Raw genomic sequence first — 15,949 nt, 5'->3', positions numbered from 1 at the left:
ACAGAAAAGATTATGTAAAAACTAAAAAGTGATATTATCAAGTGGCATTATATATTTTTTTATAAATACACGATAAAAAGAGGATATGAATGCCTTTAGCTTTAATGTAGTGGGATTTCTTTAAGAAAAGAAAAAAAAAAAATATATATATATATATATATATATATATATATATATTCCTTTTTTAATAGCATTATTGAGATTTGCATGGATTATATTTTTTATATTTCGTTCAATAAGCTTTTTTCGTTGCTTGATGACTTAGAAGTTAGAACTGAATGGAATCCATGCACCAAAATATGAATCCGCATTGTTATTGTTATTAGTGTTATTATTATAACATATGCATATATACTTATATAGTCTTGATTAAATTATAGTCATAAGCTGCACATGGCTTACTTCTCTCTACTCTAATACGATATTAACCTAATTTGATTATTCCTAACAACCCTCTTCTAGACATCTCCTAATAATGAGGAACCCGTGTTAAAGAAATATGTATAGTTTTTAATTTTCGGTGTCACTTTGAGACTTAGTAAAATCTAAAATGTTTCTAAAAATAGTTTATAAAAGTTAATTTTTAAAATAATAAAAGTTAATTTTTAAAATATAGTTTTTTAAAAATAATAATATCTATATTTAATAAATTAAATAAAAAATAATTTTTAATAAACATAAGTAATAATAAGTGTATTCAATAAAATAATTTTTAAAATTTAAAATACTATAATAGATATTAATATAAAAATTAAATTTAAATATTAATTAATATATAAAATTATATTAAATTTTTAAAAAATAATATGACTATTGATTTAATATATTATTTTGAGACAATACGACTCTTAATTAAAAAATTTGTCAACTAAATACTAATAAAGAAGATTTTATTAGTAATATATGATGATTTTATTTTGTGTGAATTCTCTCAAACTAGATAAAAAAAAAAAAAAAGAAGAGAATTGACTAGTTAAAATTCTTTGGAAGTTATAGGTTATTATAGAACATGTTTCCATCCAAAATTAGTTATATATGAGCATACATATACTTATACTTAAATTTAAATTATCAAGCTTATCCGAATTATTAGATATTAATCATTCAAAAAATAATAATAATCATACACTAAAATTATAATTTAAATCTTGTTTTCATATATAAACCCACTCTATATTAAAGCTGGATTATTGGTCCAATAAATCAAATTAAAAATGTGAGAAGTCTCTTTCATTTAGCTGAAAATTGCAAATTATGTTCATTTTATTACATTACTTTCTTTTTCTTTTAAGAAGTTATAATTGAATTCTGTGGACACATAATATCAACGGATTCAGAAAATGTGACCATAGTAATATGGCCATGGCAGTGGTATATATAGACTTATTCCAAGTTTATCCAAATAGTATACATTGGTTTTCATCATTTAATTTTCTCTACACATCAAAACCCCACCAAAAAAATAAAGATCACATCACCTAATTCAGATTTAAAAGCACACACCTAACTTAATACATTTACACCAACCATGGTCAACAAAATCATGGGCTATAATACACACTCATTTTCATTGACAATTTCAAGACCATGAATCTTAATTTCCAAAACTTCATTGCAAATTTGGCCCATTGAGTTGTAGAATGACAGTAGATCAGATAATTGTTCCACAGACATTTTTTCCATAACCTTTCTTGCCAATTTCTCTCTTTCTTGATTCAGCTTCAATCTCTCTATGTATGACCCTGCATTCCTCACTGTTGCACCCATTTGCTTTAGCCTTTTCTCTTGTTGCACACTCAATGCTGTGTTTGACTGCAAATTCATTTTCCAACATAAATTAATACACACTACTGTATATGATTTCAATCATACAATACTAACAGTGATCCAACAGAATTTTTCACTTTAATTATGACAAAAATGTTACATGACATAAAAAATTAGTCATGGATTTGCATATAATAAATACAACCCATTTCTTTTCTCTAGACTTATGATTGATTGTGTAAATATAGACAAAGTTTGATTCATATAACTAACCTATTTAATAGGATAAGACATTCTTGTTATTGTTGTAACAGTAATAATGCTGGTGTTAATTAAGACTTTAACTGCAAAAATCTTAAACAAAACCAGCTAGCTAGGATGAACATTTGACAGAAAATTTGGTGTTACCTCAAGAAATTGTGCCCCAGCTTCAAGATCAGAATCTTTGGTGGAGTTTGTATGATGGCCAGCATTGTAGAGGTTTTTGGCTAGTGAGAAACTACGCACTATAACTTTTCTTTTGTTCTCCATCTCCTGATTAAGCTTCAAAGGCTTCTTAACACATGTTAAGCTATTCAACTTCTTCTGATAAGCAATCACTGCCTTCACAAATTCCTGCAAAATTTATGTACATGAATGCATGTTACTCACAGAGTAAAATTAAACTTGATCCAATTTTAAGAACATTATTGTCTTTATTAATACTTCAAAACCAAGTTCATACCTTATAAGCAAAAGGGCATCCAGGATAATCAAATTCTTCTGAATTAGGCTTCCTCATTCTCTCAGGATGAAACTGCAACCCCATGATAAACTTACCCTCTTCTGGATTATAAGCATCAGGATCATAAAACCCTTCAATCAAACCATCAGGGGCAAATGCCATGGGAACAAAACGTTGTGCCAATCTCTTAACACCTTGATGGTGATAACTATTTACCAAAATATTCATTCCCCCTTGTTCCAAAGAATCCTTAAACCAATGATGCAAAGGTGTGTTTTCAACAACCTTCACCACATGCCTATGTCCATCATAGTCATCATAGTTCATATGAATCACTCTTTGTTCCAAAGGAACATTCTTTGAAAGCTCTTTACCTATGTCCTGATAAAGGGTACCCCCACAAGCAACATTAAGAACTTGTGAGCCTCTGCATATTCCCAAGTAGGGTATGTTCCTCTCTAAGCAAAGCTTTGCAAGACTAAGCTCAATTGAATCTTTCTCTTTATCAATGGCTGTGTCACTTGCATGGATCCTCCTTATTTCTTCCAACTCTTGTTGTGACAGATCAGTGGTGTCTTGTTCATACCATGAAGGATCAATGTCTTCTCCTTCACAGAGAAGAACACCATGAATTGGCTCAAAGCTTTCCAACAAGGTGTGAACCCCAGAAACACGTGGAACAATCACTGGTACTGCACCATATCCTACTATAAGATCAAGGTGATACTCACCTGAGAATTAACAAAAACAACTCAACAAATCAGTCTATATCTACAGTAGTTCTTGAATACACGTACAACTAACTCAACAGATTTTCTTGAATATTGTTATCTCCTTTCTTTGAACAAATCTCTATTTCTGATTTGATGCAATAATAATAATTATCAAAAAAGGGTTAAATAAACAATAATATAAATAACATGGCTGAAAAAGTAGTTGATGTGATTGAAGAATGAAGAGGCTTAGCTTACCAACAAAATCAACGAACTTGTTCTTCCGAACGGTGCGCCTCGAAACAATTAGAACACGAGGGAGAATATTGGAGAGATCAGAAGACATGACTATGATTATGAATATGAATATGAATATGATTATGATTATGACGATGATGAGAAATCGAAGGAGGTTGATGGGTATATATATATGGAAATGGAAATTGAAAAGAGTGAGTTGGAAGGGAGTAATTGATGAGTAAGATAAGGATGAAAATTAAGGCATGATGACAATGCAATTAGCGTTTTTTGGTTATGAGAGTCAAAGCTTGAAAGAGTAAAATAAAAATGCCAACTTTTTGAGACACATACTAACCTAATTCAAGGGAGCGCCACCGTGCCTCCGCGTATCTTCCATATTTTCAATTTTCAACGCTTTAAACAAAAATTATTTATGCATCAGTTATTAAAATCAGTCACTACACTACCTATTTATTTATGATTTAATTTATTTTTAACGCATATTTTATATTGGTCATTAATTTTGATGACTAATTTTAATCTACATATAATATAGTCGATTTTTTATTATTTAAATAAATGATTAAATAATTGAATTATTTGCTGTTAGATCGGCACTCCTGTACCTAGGGACTTGGAGTCCTATTTTTAGCAAATTTACAGAAGGAATGAGAATGCATGATCTGTACCTAGCTATGGTGTATTTACTATATATACAAGACATAAGTTGGACCAATATAATAATGCACCATATATTATTTTATATATTTTTAATATATATTATGTATTTTAATATGTATTTGATACGGTGAAAACTTAAGTGCAGTCGACTTTACGTGAAGTTGATAGTTGAGATTCGTCAGATGATTTAACTGATTTGACTAAATTTTTATCTAACGACTTTTAGCTATCAACTTCATAAAAAATCGACTACACCTGAATTTTCATTATTTGATATAAATAATTGATTTTATGGCTAATTTTTTCTGTCTAAATAACATAATTAAAAAAATATTTTACTTTTGGATATCATTGGAATTCAAATTGATGAACTGATCAAATTCATGTATTATTGTATTTTGGGCAATTTACGTAAATAAATAAAGTGGGAGAGTTATTTACGTAAATGTGCAAATCTGTTTGTTGTTACGATTTTGTGCAAAATGGATTTATATGTAAACCGTGGCAACTCACCACGTTTCTAAACATGCATAAACCGTGGGAGGTCACCACGGATTAGGAGCAAATTTTTGTAGGAGGAAACCGTGGTAGGTCACCAGGGTTTATGAAGGAAATTTGGCAAGCATAAACCGTGGGGAGTCACCACGGTTTATGAAGAAACTTGTTTGCACATAAAACCTTGTGGGTCACCACGGTTTATATGTGGTAAATAATGGCCAGAAAATCTTATTAATTTTATGTCCAAGAGACACAAAGCTGTTTATTATAAAAATCATTATTTTTATAATAGAAAGAGTACAATAAAAAAAATCAGATAATACTAAGAAAATGATTTTTATAGTGCTTAAAAAATTGATGTCTATTTACTAAAAAATAAAAAATTAATATTTAATTTAAGATGATGAAATTTAATAAATTTAAAATATTTAAAATTTGTGATGTAAAATAAATTAGAAAAAAATTAGACTCTAATAATAAACACCATGAAATTTTTGGATTTTTTTCTATTATAAAATAAAAAAATATTTTTAAAAATAAATTACACTAACATTAATGTTTGGAATCTGTGTTTTTATTTTTTATTTTGAGTTTTTATGAAGTTTTCAAAATCTTAGGCGAACTTATAAAAACTACTCAAAAGTTCGTTTAAGCTTAAGGTGACCTCTCTCATTATATACATCTTTATTTTTTCATTTATAAAATAAAGATTTATTATACTATAACATATTAATGAGTACAATAAAATAATTACTTGTTAATATTGGTATATTAATATTCATTAACATGTTTATTGATTAAATCTTTTATATGGATTTAATAAATTCACATATAAGTGTATATTGATACATTAGTATTTGTTAAATTTAAAATAAAAAATATTTATTATATTTTAAGAATATTAATGAGTACTCTAAAAAATATTAATAAGTAATTATTTTATTATGTTCATTAATATTTTTTATAGTATAATAAATATTTAAATATAGTGTAAAATGAAAAATAGGGATAAACATAATGAAAAACTAATTGATAATACATGTAAAAATTTTATAGTATATATTAGTCAATAATACATAAAGAGAACGAAAAATTTTTATTATAAATATTCAATAGAAATAGATGATTTTTTTCTTTATAAAATGTACTATATAGTGTGTATTTATTAGGCTGCCTTTGTTTTCAACAACAAAATAGGATAAGACACTGAAAATAGGACAGGACAAGACACTGATGGATAGAGACACAAAATTTTGTGTTATTGTAATTCTGCTTGGTGATAAACTAGAACAAATTATGAAAATCTAATTTATTCTCATTTTTTTCATTAAAAAAATTTGAGATGAAAAATATAATAATAAAAATATAATTATAAAAAATTTAACAAGAATAATAAAAAAATAAAAAATAAGTTGTGTCTCTTGGACATAAAATTAACAAGGTTTTCTGGCCATTATTTATCACACATAAACCGTGGTGACCCACAAGATTTTATGTGCAAACAAGTTTCTTCATAAACCATGGTGACTCCCCACGGTTTATGCTTGCCAAATTTCCTTCATAAACCGTGGTGACCTACCACGGTTTCCTTCTACAAAAATTTGCTCCTAATCCATGGTGACCTCCCACGGTTTATGCATGTTTAGAAACCGTGGTGGGTTGCCACGGTTTACATATAAATCCATTTTGCACAAAATCGTAACAACATACAGATTTGCACATTTACGTAAATAACTCTCCCACTTTATTTATTTACGTAAATTGCCCTTGTATTTTTGAGAAATCGATAAATTTGAGACGTCTAATATTGACAAATTAATTTATGATCCTTTGAGATATTTTTCACTAAATCACTATTAACCCCTCAATGTAATAGGTGCATAATTAATTTATATATATGTGTGGGTGACGAATATCAAATTAATTACTACTCAATTTACAATAATTTATATATTTCAATGCCGAGATTATAATTATTCCTCTCGTTTAGCTAAAAGGTATTCATGGGTAATGCTACGTAGCCAAAATATTATAGATAATAAATAAAGATATATGATTAATAACATTTGCGTTTATAAGAGAGTGTAAATTACTCTCCTAATTTAATTGATACAATTAATTTCTGTCTATAATTAATTATCTTTCCTCATTTAATTATACTAAAAGTTAATTCTAAATTTAATGTGAATCAAATTCCAAAAATTTCTCTCTTATTATTATTATATCCAAAAATTTAATGTGAATCCTATAATTTTTTTCTCCCAAATAAAAATCTCAAATTCTTATATTTTTAATTTTTAAAAAATCTTAAATCACCTCAAGACATTTTAAAAAAATAAAAACTTCTTAAATTTGATCCGTTTTTATTTATTCAGAATTATAAACATCCAAAATTATTAGTTTATGACCTGCAAAATGAAATAATAAATAATAATAAATTAGCACCAATTTATTGATTATAGATATCATGTATATAAAATATAAATATTATACGTATAAAAATATGGATATTAAATTATAGAATTTAACAACTTCTGTTATACAACTCATATTTTACATATAGATTATTATAAAATAAAAAATAAAATATAAAATATAAACAAAAATTAAGAAATAAAATTTTAAAAATAATTATTAACTCGTCATATTAAAATCAATAAATAAGAATACGTATAAATAGTAAATAAAAAATATTAAAATTATGACTCTTTGGTGTATATATAAGATAATTTGAAATATATAACAAAACACAGTTTAAAATTTAGTAATATTAATTATAAAAATTTATTAATTATGGATATTATATATATGAAATTATAGATGTTATGAGTATGAAATTATGGATGTTATTAATATAAAATTTTGGATGTTATGTGTACCTTACCTAACTATAAATGTTATGTATATGAACTTATGGATGTTATGACTTATGAATAAATTTACTAATTGAATAAATTAATTTAAGTATTTGATATTTTTTCATCAAATCTAATTATAGTATATGTAAATCAAAATAAATAATTTCACTTTGAAAAATATGAAACAAATTTTTAAATTATCAATGATTTAAAAAATTATACTTAATTTAAATGTATAATATCTTCAAAAAAAATTAAAACATGCATCATAATATTTACGTAAATAAATAAAGTGGGAGAGTTATTTACGTAAATGTGCAAATCTGTTTGTTGTTACGATTTTGTGCAAAATGGATTTATATGTAAACCGTGGCAACCCACCACGGTTTCTAAACATGCATAAACCGTGGGAGGTCACCATGGATTAGGAGCAAATTTTTGTAGAAGGAAACCGTGGTAGGTCACCACGGTTTATGAAGGAAATTTGGCAAGCATAAACCGTGGGGAGTCACCATGGTTTATGAAGAAACTTGTTTGCACATAAAACCTTGTGGGTCACCACGGTTTATGTGTGGTAAATAATGGCCAGAAAACCTTGTTAATTTTATGTCCAAGAGACACAAAGCTGTTTATTATAAAAATCATTATTTTTATAATAGAAAGAGTACAATAAAAAAAATCAGATAATACTAAGAAAATGATTTTTATAGTGCTTAAAAAATTGATGTCTATTTACTAAAAAATAAAAAATTAATATTTAATTTAAGATGATGAAATTTAATAAATTTAAAATATTTAAAATTTGTGATGTAAAATAAATTAGAAAAAAATTAGACTCTAATAATAAACACCATGAAATTTTTGGATTTTTTTCTATTATAAAATAAAAAAATATTTTTAAAAATAAATTACACTAACATTAATGTTTGGAATCTGTGTTTTTATTTTTTATTTTGAGTTTTTATGAAGTTTTCAAAATCTTAGGCGAACTTATAAAAACTACTCAAAAGTTCGTTTAAGCTTAAGGTGACCTCTCTCATTATATACATCTTTATTTTTTCATTTATAAAATAAAGATTTATTATACTATAACATATTAATGAGTACAATAAAATAATTACTTGTTAATATTGGTATATTAATATTCATTAACATGTTTATTGATTAAATCTTTTATATGGATTTAATAAATTCACATATAAGTGTATATTGATACATTAGTATTTGTTAAATTTAAAATAAAAATATTTATTATATTTTAAGAATATTAATGAGTACTCTAAAAAATATTAATAAGTAATTATTTTATTATGTTCATTAATATTTTTTATAGTATAATAAATATTTAAATATAGTGTAAAATGAAAAATAGGGATAAACATAATGAAAAACTAATTGATAATACATGTAAAAATTTTATAGTATATATTAGTCAATAATACATAAAGAGAACGAAAAATTTTTATTATAAATATTCAATAGAAATAGATGATTTTTTTCTTTATAAAATGTACTATATAGTGTGTATTTATTAGACTGCCTTTGTTTTCAACAACAAAATAGGATAAGACACTGAAAATAGGACAGGACAAGACACTGATGGATAGAGACACAAAATTTTGTGTTATTGTAATTCTGCTTGGTGATAAACTAGAACAAATTATGAAAATCTAATTTATTCTCATTTTTTTCATTAAAAAAATTTGAGATGAAAAATATAATAATAAAAAATATAATTATAAAAAATTTAACAAGAATAATAAAAAAATAAAAAATAAGTTGTGTCTCTTGGACATAAAATTAACAAGGTTTTCTGGCCATTATTTATCACACATAAACCGTGGTGACCCACAAGATTTTATGTGCAAACAAGTTTCTTCATAAACCATGGTGACTCCCCACGGTTTATGCTTGCCAAATTTCCTTCATAAACCGTGGTGACCTACCACGGTTTCCTTCTACAAAAATTTGCTCCTAATCCATGGTGACCTCCCACGGTTTATGCATGTTTAGAAACCGTGGTGGGTTGCCACGGTTTACATATAAATCCATTTTGCACAAAATCGTAACAACATACAGATTTGCACATTTACGTAAATAACTCTCCCACTTTATTTATTTACGTAAATTGCCCTTGTATTTTTGAGAAATCGATAAATTTGAGACGTCTAATATTGACAAATTAATTTATGATCCTTTGAGATATTTTTCACTAAATCACTATTAACCCCTCAATGTAATAGGTGCATAATTAATTTATATATATGTGTGGGTGACGAATATCAAATTAATTACTACTCAATTTACAATAATTTATATATTTCAATGCCGAGATTATAATTATTCCTCTCGTTTAGCTAAAAGGTATTCATGGGTAATGCTACGTAGCCAAAATATTATAGATAATAAATAAAGATATATGATTAATAACATTTGCGTTTATAAGAGAGTGTAAATTACTCTCCTAATTTAATTGATACAATTAATTTCTGTCTATAATTAATTATCTTTCCTCATTTAATTATACTAAAAGTTAATTCTAAATTTAATGTGAATCAAATTCCAAAAATTTCTCTCTTATTATTATTATATCCAAAAATTTAATGTGAATCCTATAATTTTTTTCTCCCAAATAAAAATCTCAAATTCTTATATTTTTAATTTTTAAAAAATCTTAAATCACCTCAAGACATTTTAAAAAAATAAAAACTTCTTAAATTTGATCCGTTTTTATTTATTCAGAATTATAAACATCCAAAATTATTAGTTTATGACCTGCAAAATGAAATAATAAATAATAATAAATTAGCACCAATTTATTGATTATAGATATCATGTATATAAAATATAAATATTATACGTATAAAAATATGGATATTAAATTATAGAATTTAACAACTTCTGTTATACAACTCATATTTTACATATAGATTATTATAAAATAAAAAATAAAATATAAAATATAAACAAAAATTAAGAAATAAAATTTTAAAAATAATTATTAACTCGTCATATTAAAATCAATAAATAAGAATACGTATAAATAGTAAATAAAAATATTAAAATTATGACTCTTTGGTGTATATATAAGATAATTTGAAATATATAACAAAACACAGTTTAAAATTTAGTAATATTAATTATAAAAATTTATTAATTATGGATATTATATATATGAAATTATAGATGTTATGAGTATGAAATTATGGATGTTATTAATATAAAATTTTGGATGTTATGTGTACCTTACCTAACTATAAATGTTATGTATATGAACTTATGGATGTTATGACTTATGAATAAATTTACTAATTGAATAAATTAATTTAAGTATTTGATATTTTTTCATCAAATCTAATTATAGTATATGTAAATCAAAATAAATAATTTCACTTTGAAAAATATGAAACAAATTTTTAAATTATCAATGATTTAAAAAATTATACTTAATTTAAATGTATAATATCTTCAAAAAAAATTAAAACATGCATCATAATATTTACGTAAATAAATAAAGTGGGAGAGTTATTTACGTAAATGTGCAAATCTGTTTGTTGTTACGATTTTGTGCAAAATGGATTTATATGTAAACCGTGGCAACCCACCACGGTTTCTAAACATGCATAAACCGTGGGAGGTCACCACGGATTAGGAGCAAATTTTTGTAGGAGGAAACCGTGGTAGGTCACCACGGTTTATGAAGGAAATTTGGCAAGCATAAACCGTGGGGAGTCACCACGGTTTATGAAGAAACTTGTTTGCACATAAAACCTTGTGGGTCACCACGGTTTATGTGTGGTAAATAATGGCCAGAAAACCTTGTTAATTTTATGTCCAAGAGACACAAAGCTGTTTATTATAAAAATCATTATTTTTATAATAGAAAGAGTACAATAAAAAAAATCAGATAATACTAAGAATCATTTTTATAGTGCTTAAAAAATTGATGTCTATTTACTAAAAAATAAAAAATTAATATTTAATTTAAGATGATGAAATTTAATAAATTTAAAATATTTAAAATTTGTTATGTAAAATAAATTAGAAAAAAATTAGACTCTAATAATAAACACCATGATTTTATAGTGCTTAAAAAATTGATGTCTATTTACTAAAAAATAAAAATTAATATTTAATTTAAGATGATGAAATTTAATAAATTTAAAATATTTAAAATTTGTTATGTAAAATAAATTAGAAAAAAATTAGACTCTAATAATAAACACCATGAAATTTTTGGATTTTTTTCTATTATAAAATAAAAAAATATTTTTAAAAATAAATTACACTAACATTAATGTTTGGAATCTGTGTTTTATTTTTTATTTTGAGTTTTTATGAAGTTTTCAAAATCTTAGGCGAACTTATAAAAACTACTCAAAAGTTCGTTTAAGCTTAAGGTGACCTCTCTCATTATATACATCTTTATTTTTTCATTTATAAAATAAAGATTTATTACACTATAACATATTAATGAGTACAATAAAATAATTACTTGTTAATATTGGTATATTAATATTCATTAACATGCTTATTGATTAAATCTTTTATATAGATTTAATAAATTCACATATAAGTGTATATTGATACATTAGTATTTGTTAAATTTAAAATAAAAAATATTTATTATATTTTAAGAATATTAATGAGTACTCTAAAAAAATATTAATAAGTAATTATTTTATTATGTTCATTAATATTTTTTATAGTATAATAAATATTTAAATATAGTGTAAAATGAAAAATAGGGATAAACATAATGAAAAACTAATTGATAATACATGTAAAAATTTTATAGTATATATTAGTCAATAATACATAAAGAGAACGAAAAAATTTTATTATAAATATTCAATAGAAATAGATGATTTTTTTTCTTTATAAAATGTACTATATAGTGTGTATTTATTAGGCTGCCTTTGTTTTCAACAAAAAAATAGGATAAGACACTGAAAATAGGACAGGACAAGACACTGATGGATAGAGACACAAAATTTTGTGTTCTTGTAATTCTGTTTGGTGATAAACTAGAACAAATTATGAAAATCTAATTTATTCTCATTTTTTCATTAAAAAAATTTGAGATGAAAAATATAATAATAAAAAATTTAACAAGAATAATAAAAAAATAAAAAATAAGTTGTGTCTCTTGGACATAAAATTAACAAGGTTTTCTGGCCATTATTTACCACACATAAACCGTGGTGACCCACAAGGTTTTATGTGCAAACAAGTTTCTTCATAAACCGTGGTGACTCCCCACGGTTTATGCTTGCCAAATTTCCTTCATAAACCGTGGTGACCTACCACGGTTTCCTCCTACAAAAATTTGCTCCTAATCCGTGGTGACCTCCCACGGTTTATGCATGTTTAGAAACCGTGGTGGGTTGCCACGGTTTACATATAAATCCATTTTGCACAAAATCGTAACAACATACAGATTTGCACATTTACGTAAATAATTCTTCCACTTTATTTATTTACGTAAATTGTCCTAATTTATTAGTGCATATATGAAATAATTTGAAATATATAATAAAATATAGTTTAAAATTGCATAATATTAATTATAAAAATATATTAATTATAAAAATATATTAATTATAAAATATATTAATTATAAAAATTAAGTGTATAAATATATAGATGTTACATAGTAAATAAAAAATATACTTTTGTTATTATAATATAAATTAAAAACCATAAATATAAATTATATATATTCATTTAATAAGAATATAAATTGATAAGGTATGTATTTATAATATGCTATTTAATATACATAATTAATGTTTACAATAAATATTGCTAGGCGCGTGAAAGAATACTAATTAAATTTAGTTCATCTAATTAAATAAAGTTAAAAATAGAAAGTTTTGGTTGATTTTGGTTCCCTAAGTTTGGTTACCAAACTTTTTCCTTCATAAATATGCATGAATCTTAGCTCTTTTATTTTACTAATAAATTAATGATATAAACTACAAACTATTTGATAATTCTTAAATAAAAATCATATCATATTATTAAATATGGTAAAATCTTAAAATAGCCGAATCCGTCGAACCAATCCGTCGAGCTCACAAAAAAATAGGTTGAATTATATTTTAAAATCTACGGCAAAAATAGGGTGGACTACCTGCTTTGCCACCCCTACATATCATCCTATATTAATGGCCATGCTTCATATATTTTAACATCCACATGGAAAACCACACATGGGTATAGGCCAATATGCCATGCATGGCAGTTGTTAGAGAAATAGAAATAGAATAATAAAAGACGTAAAAAAAAGATTAGGATTGGGGTAATCATCACATTATTGAGAAAAATAAGGTTTTGTTTGGTGAAGCTCTTATCTAGTACTGCCGTTTTCTAAATTTAATGCCGTTTGTTAATTTTCAAGATCAAGCCATTTAAATAATGTTACCTATAACAGCTGACCATATATATTGACCATTATTCCACAATTATTAATAATTAATAATAGACAATGATACATAAAAACAAACATGGATAGCATGTATCTATCTGTTTCCAAATTAAAAATTGAATTCGAAATTGTAGGATACATATATACCTCCTCTTGTTTTGTCACTGCCTACGCAATACCTTTATCCAATTCAGTAGTGATCAATTTCACCAAACAATTCATGACTTTAAAGATTATTCATTAAAACTGAATGATAATAAACGTATATGATTTGCTGAAACTTTACTTATTGAATAAAAAATTGGTTCTTCACAATTTTTTTTTTCAAAAACAATTAATAAATTGGTCCCTAGCATTTTAGATTACTATTTAGGTATGATGGAACAATAATTAAGGTATTACTATTACTTATATTAGCTTTCTCTGGAAAATAAATGCAGATCCAAAATATTAAAGGAAAAATTTGATTGTTATATATTGCAACGGAAAGTAACTCATGATGGAATAGGGAAACCTTTTGTAATATAAAAACCAATAATCAAGACCCGTGATTCCAGTTACATAAAGTAATTGCTATACAAATTTTGCGAACAATTCTAAATCTTAAATTCTAAAATTTGAATTCTAAGTTGTAATTGATTCGTACCAAATAATTTAGCCCGATATTATACTTAAGATCGGTTAGGTCAAAATCAGTTATGTCAAACAAAAAAACATTTGTGCTATACTTCGTTTCAAATTCTAAAATTTTTAGGGTCACAACAAATATACTCGTTCAAGTATAAATAAAATACTATGAGTGATCTAACACATACAGTATTAATAGATATACACATAAAATAGAATTTAACGAAGCATTTTTATTATTTTTTTTATCACGAATTAACTTAAGTATTGGAGTTTTTTTTACAGATTCTCCACATTGTTCAGACGAAGAAGGAACTTGCGATGCAACACACAGGAGAAGGACGCCACCAAGCCTCTTTCGGTGGTCACCGACCAATACCTCGGATCCAGTTCCGGACCGGAACAGTAATAATATAAAAAATAAATGTTATTCTAAAATATTTGTTAATATTAATGAAAAAAATATTGACAAATATTGACTCCTAATTTTTTATATATATATTTAGATTGGACCAAATATCTGTATGTAATCCTAAACAGCTAAACTTAAATATTTAATATAAGGGCCCAAAACGAAAGGGGAAAAAAATTAAGCTTTTTTGGTGACGGGAAACATTTCTCCACTCACCGAGGCCCACATAGTTGTTTGTGATAATGGACTCATCGCTGTAGCCCTTTTAAGACTCACACAAAACTCTTACTTGAAGCCCATCCCATCTACCCGGCCCAAAAAAACATAAACAGTGAAGGAAAGGAAGGAAAAAACCATGTCTGAGCCCGGGTTCGAACCGGGGACCTCTAGTGTGTGAGACTAGCGTGATAACCAACTACACCACCCAGACAATTGTGCTTTCGTGATAATGGCAGAGAAATTAAATTTTTTATACTTAAAAAATTGGAAGTTTTTCTTTTTCCACTTCATCATTGAATCTCCTTTATTTTCTATTATTATTAGCCTTTTAATATATAGAACTTATTGTATTTTATGTTATGGTCGTATTGTATGCATGCATATATATGATTTATGAATTTAGATCATCTAAAGTTTGAATTTTACTTTAGAAAGTAAAGTGTGATCTCTCACAATTTATTTCATATGTGGGACAAAAAATAAATATGAAAGAAAAATATTCAAATGTAGAAATATTACACTTTACTCTCTAAAGTAAAATTCAAATTTTAGAGGATCTAAATCCATCATTTATATATATGAACGACAAGTGGAAAATTAAAGTAGAAGTGGAGCATTGAAAACTACATGCATGATACATTAATAATGTTCTTCAGACTTGTTTAGCACTCAAACTACTTATTATTGGTTTCATTGTTCAAGTAGATATAGCTAGCTAAGAAAACTTATGCTTATATTATTATAGCATAGAATAATATGGTACGTACTTTTATGTTATGT

General features: G+C 25.3%; 1 protein-coding gene and 1 non-coding gene across 2 annotated transcripts; both read right to left on the bottom strand.

The window, feature by feature from the left end:
* Positions 1-1,412: 1,412 nt before the first annotated feature.
* Positions 1,413-3,681, bottom strand: LOC130976726 (putative glutamine amidotransferase GAT1_2.1). The gene is made up of 4 exons (XM_057901647.1): positions 3,463-3,681; positions 2,492-3,222; positions 2,176-2,382; positions 1,413-1,812 (listed from the first exon to the last, which is right to left on the bottom strand). The coding sequence occupies exons 1-4, from the start codon at positions 3,548-3,550 to the stop codon at positions 1,549-1,551; spliced, it is 1,290 nt and encodes a 429-aa protein (XP_057757630.1). The 5' UTR covers positions 3,551-3,681; the 3' UTR covers positions 1,413-1,548.
* An 11,625-nt stretch (positions 3,682-15,306) lies between these two features.
* On the bottom strand, positions 15,307-15,380 carry TRNAV-CAC (transfer RNA valine (anticodon CAC)). Its single transcript has one exon. It is a non-coding gene; the product is annotated as a tRNA-Val (tRNA).
* Between the last annotated feature and the right edge of the window lie 569 nt (positions 15,381-15,949).

The sequence above is a fragment of the Arachis stenosperma genome, chromosome 4 (genome assembly GCF_014773155.1).
Source record: "Arachis stenosperma cultivar V10309 chromosome 4, arast.V10309.gnm1.PFL2, whole genome shotgun sequence".
Classification (NCBI taxonomy): Eukaryota; Viridiplantae; Streptophyta; class Magnoliopsida; order Fabales; family Fabaceae; genus Arachis; species Arachis stenosperma.
Note: the sequence above shows the minus strand (reverse complement) of the source record. Positions and strands in the feature narration are given on the sequence as shown.

Bases quoted from the DNA above. Each gene is read 5' to 3' on its own strand.
- LOC130976726 (XM_057901647.1), bottom strand. From the start codon at position 3,550: ATGTCTTCTGATCTCTCCAATATTCTCCCTCGTGTTCTAATTGTTTCG. The intron at 3,223-3,462 runs GTAAGCTAAGCC...GTTAATTCTCAG, and splicing joins CAAGTTCGTTGATTTTGTTG to GTGAGTATCACCTTGATCTT. The intron at 2,383-2,491 runs GTATGAACTTGG...TAAATTTTGCAG, and splicing joins GATGCCCTTTTGCTTATAAG to GAATTTGTGAAGGCAGTGAT.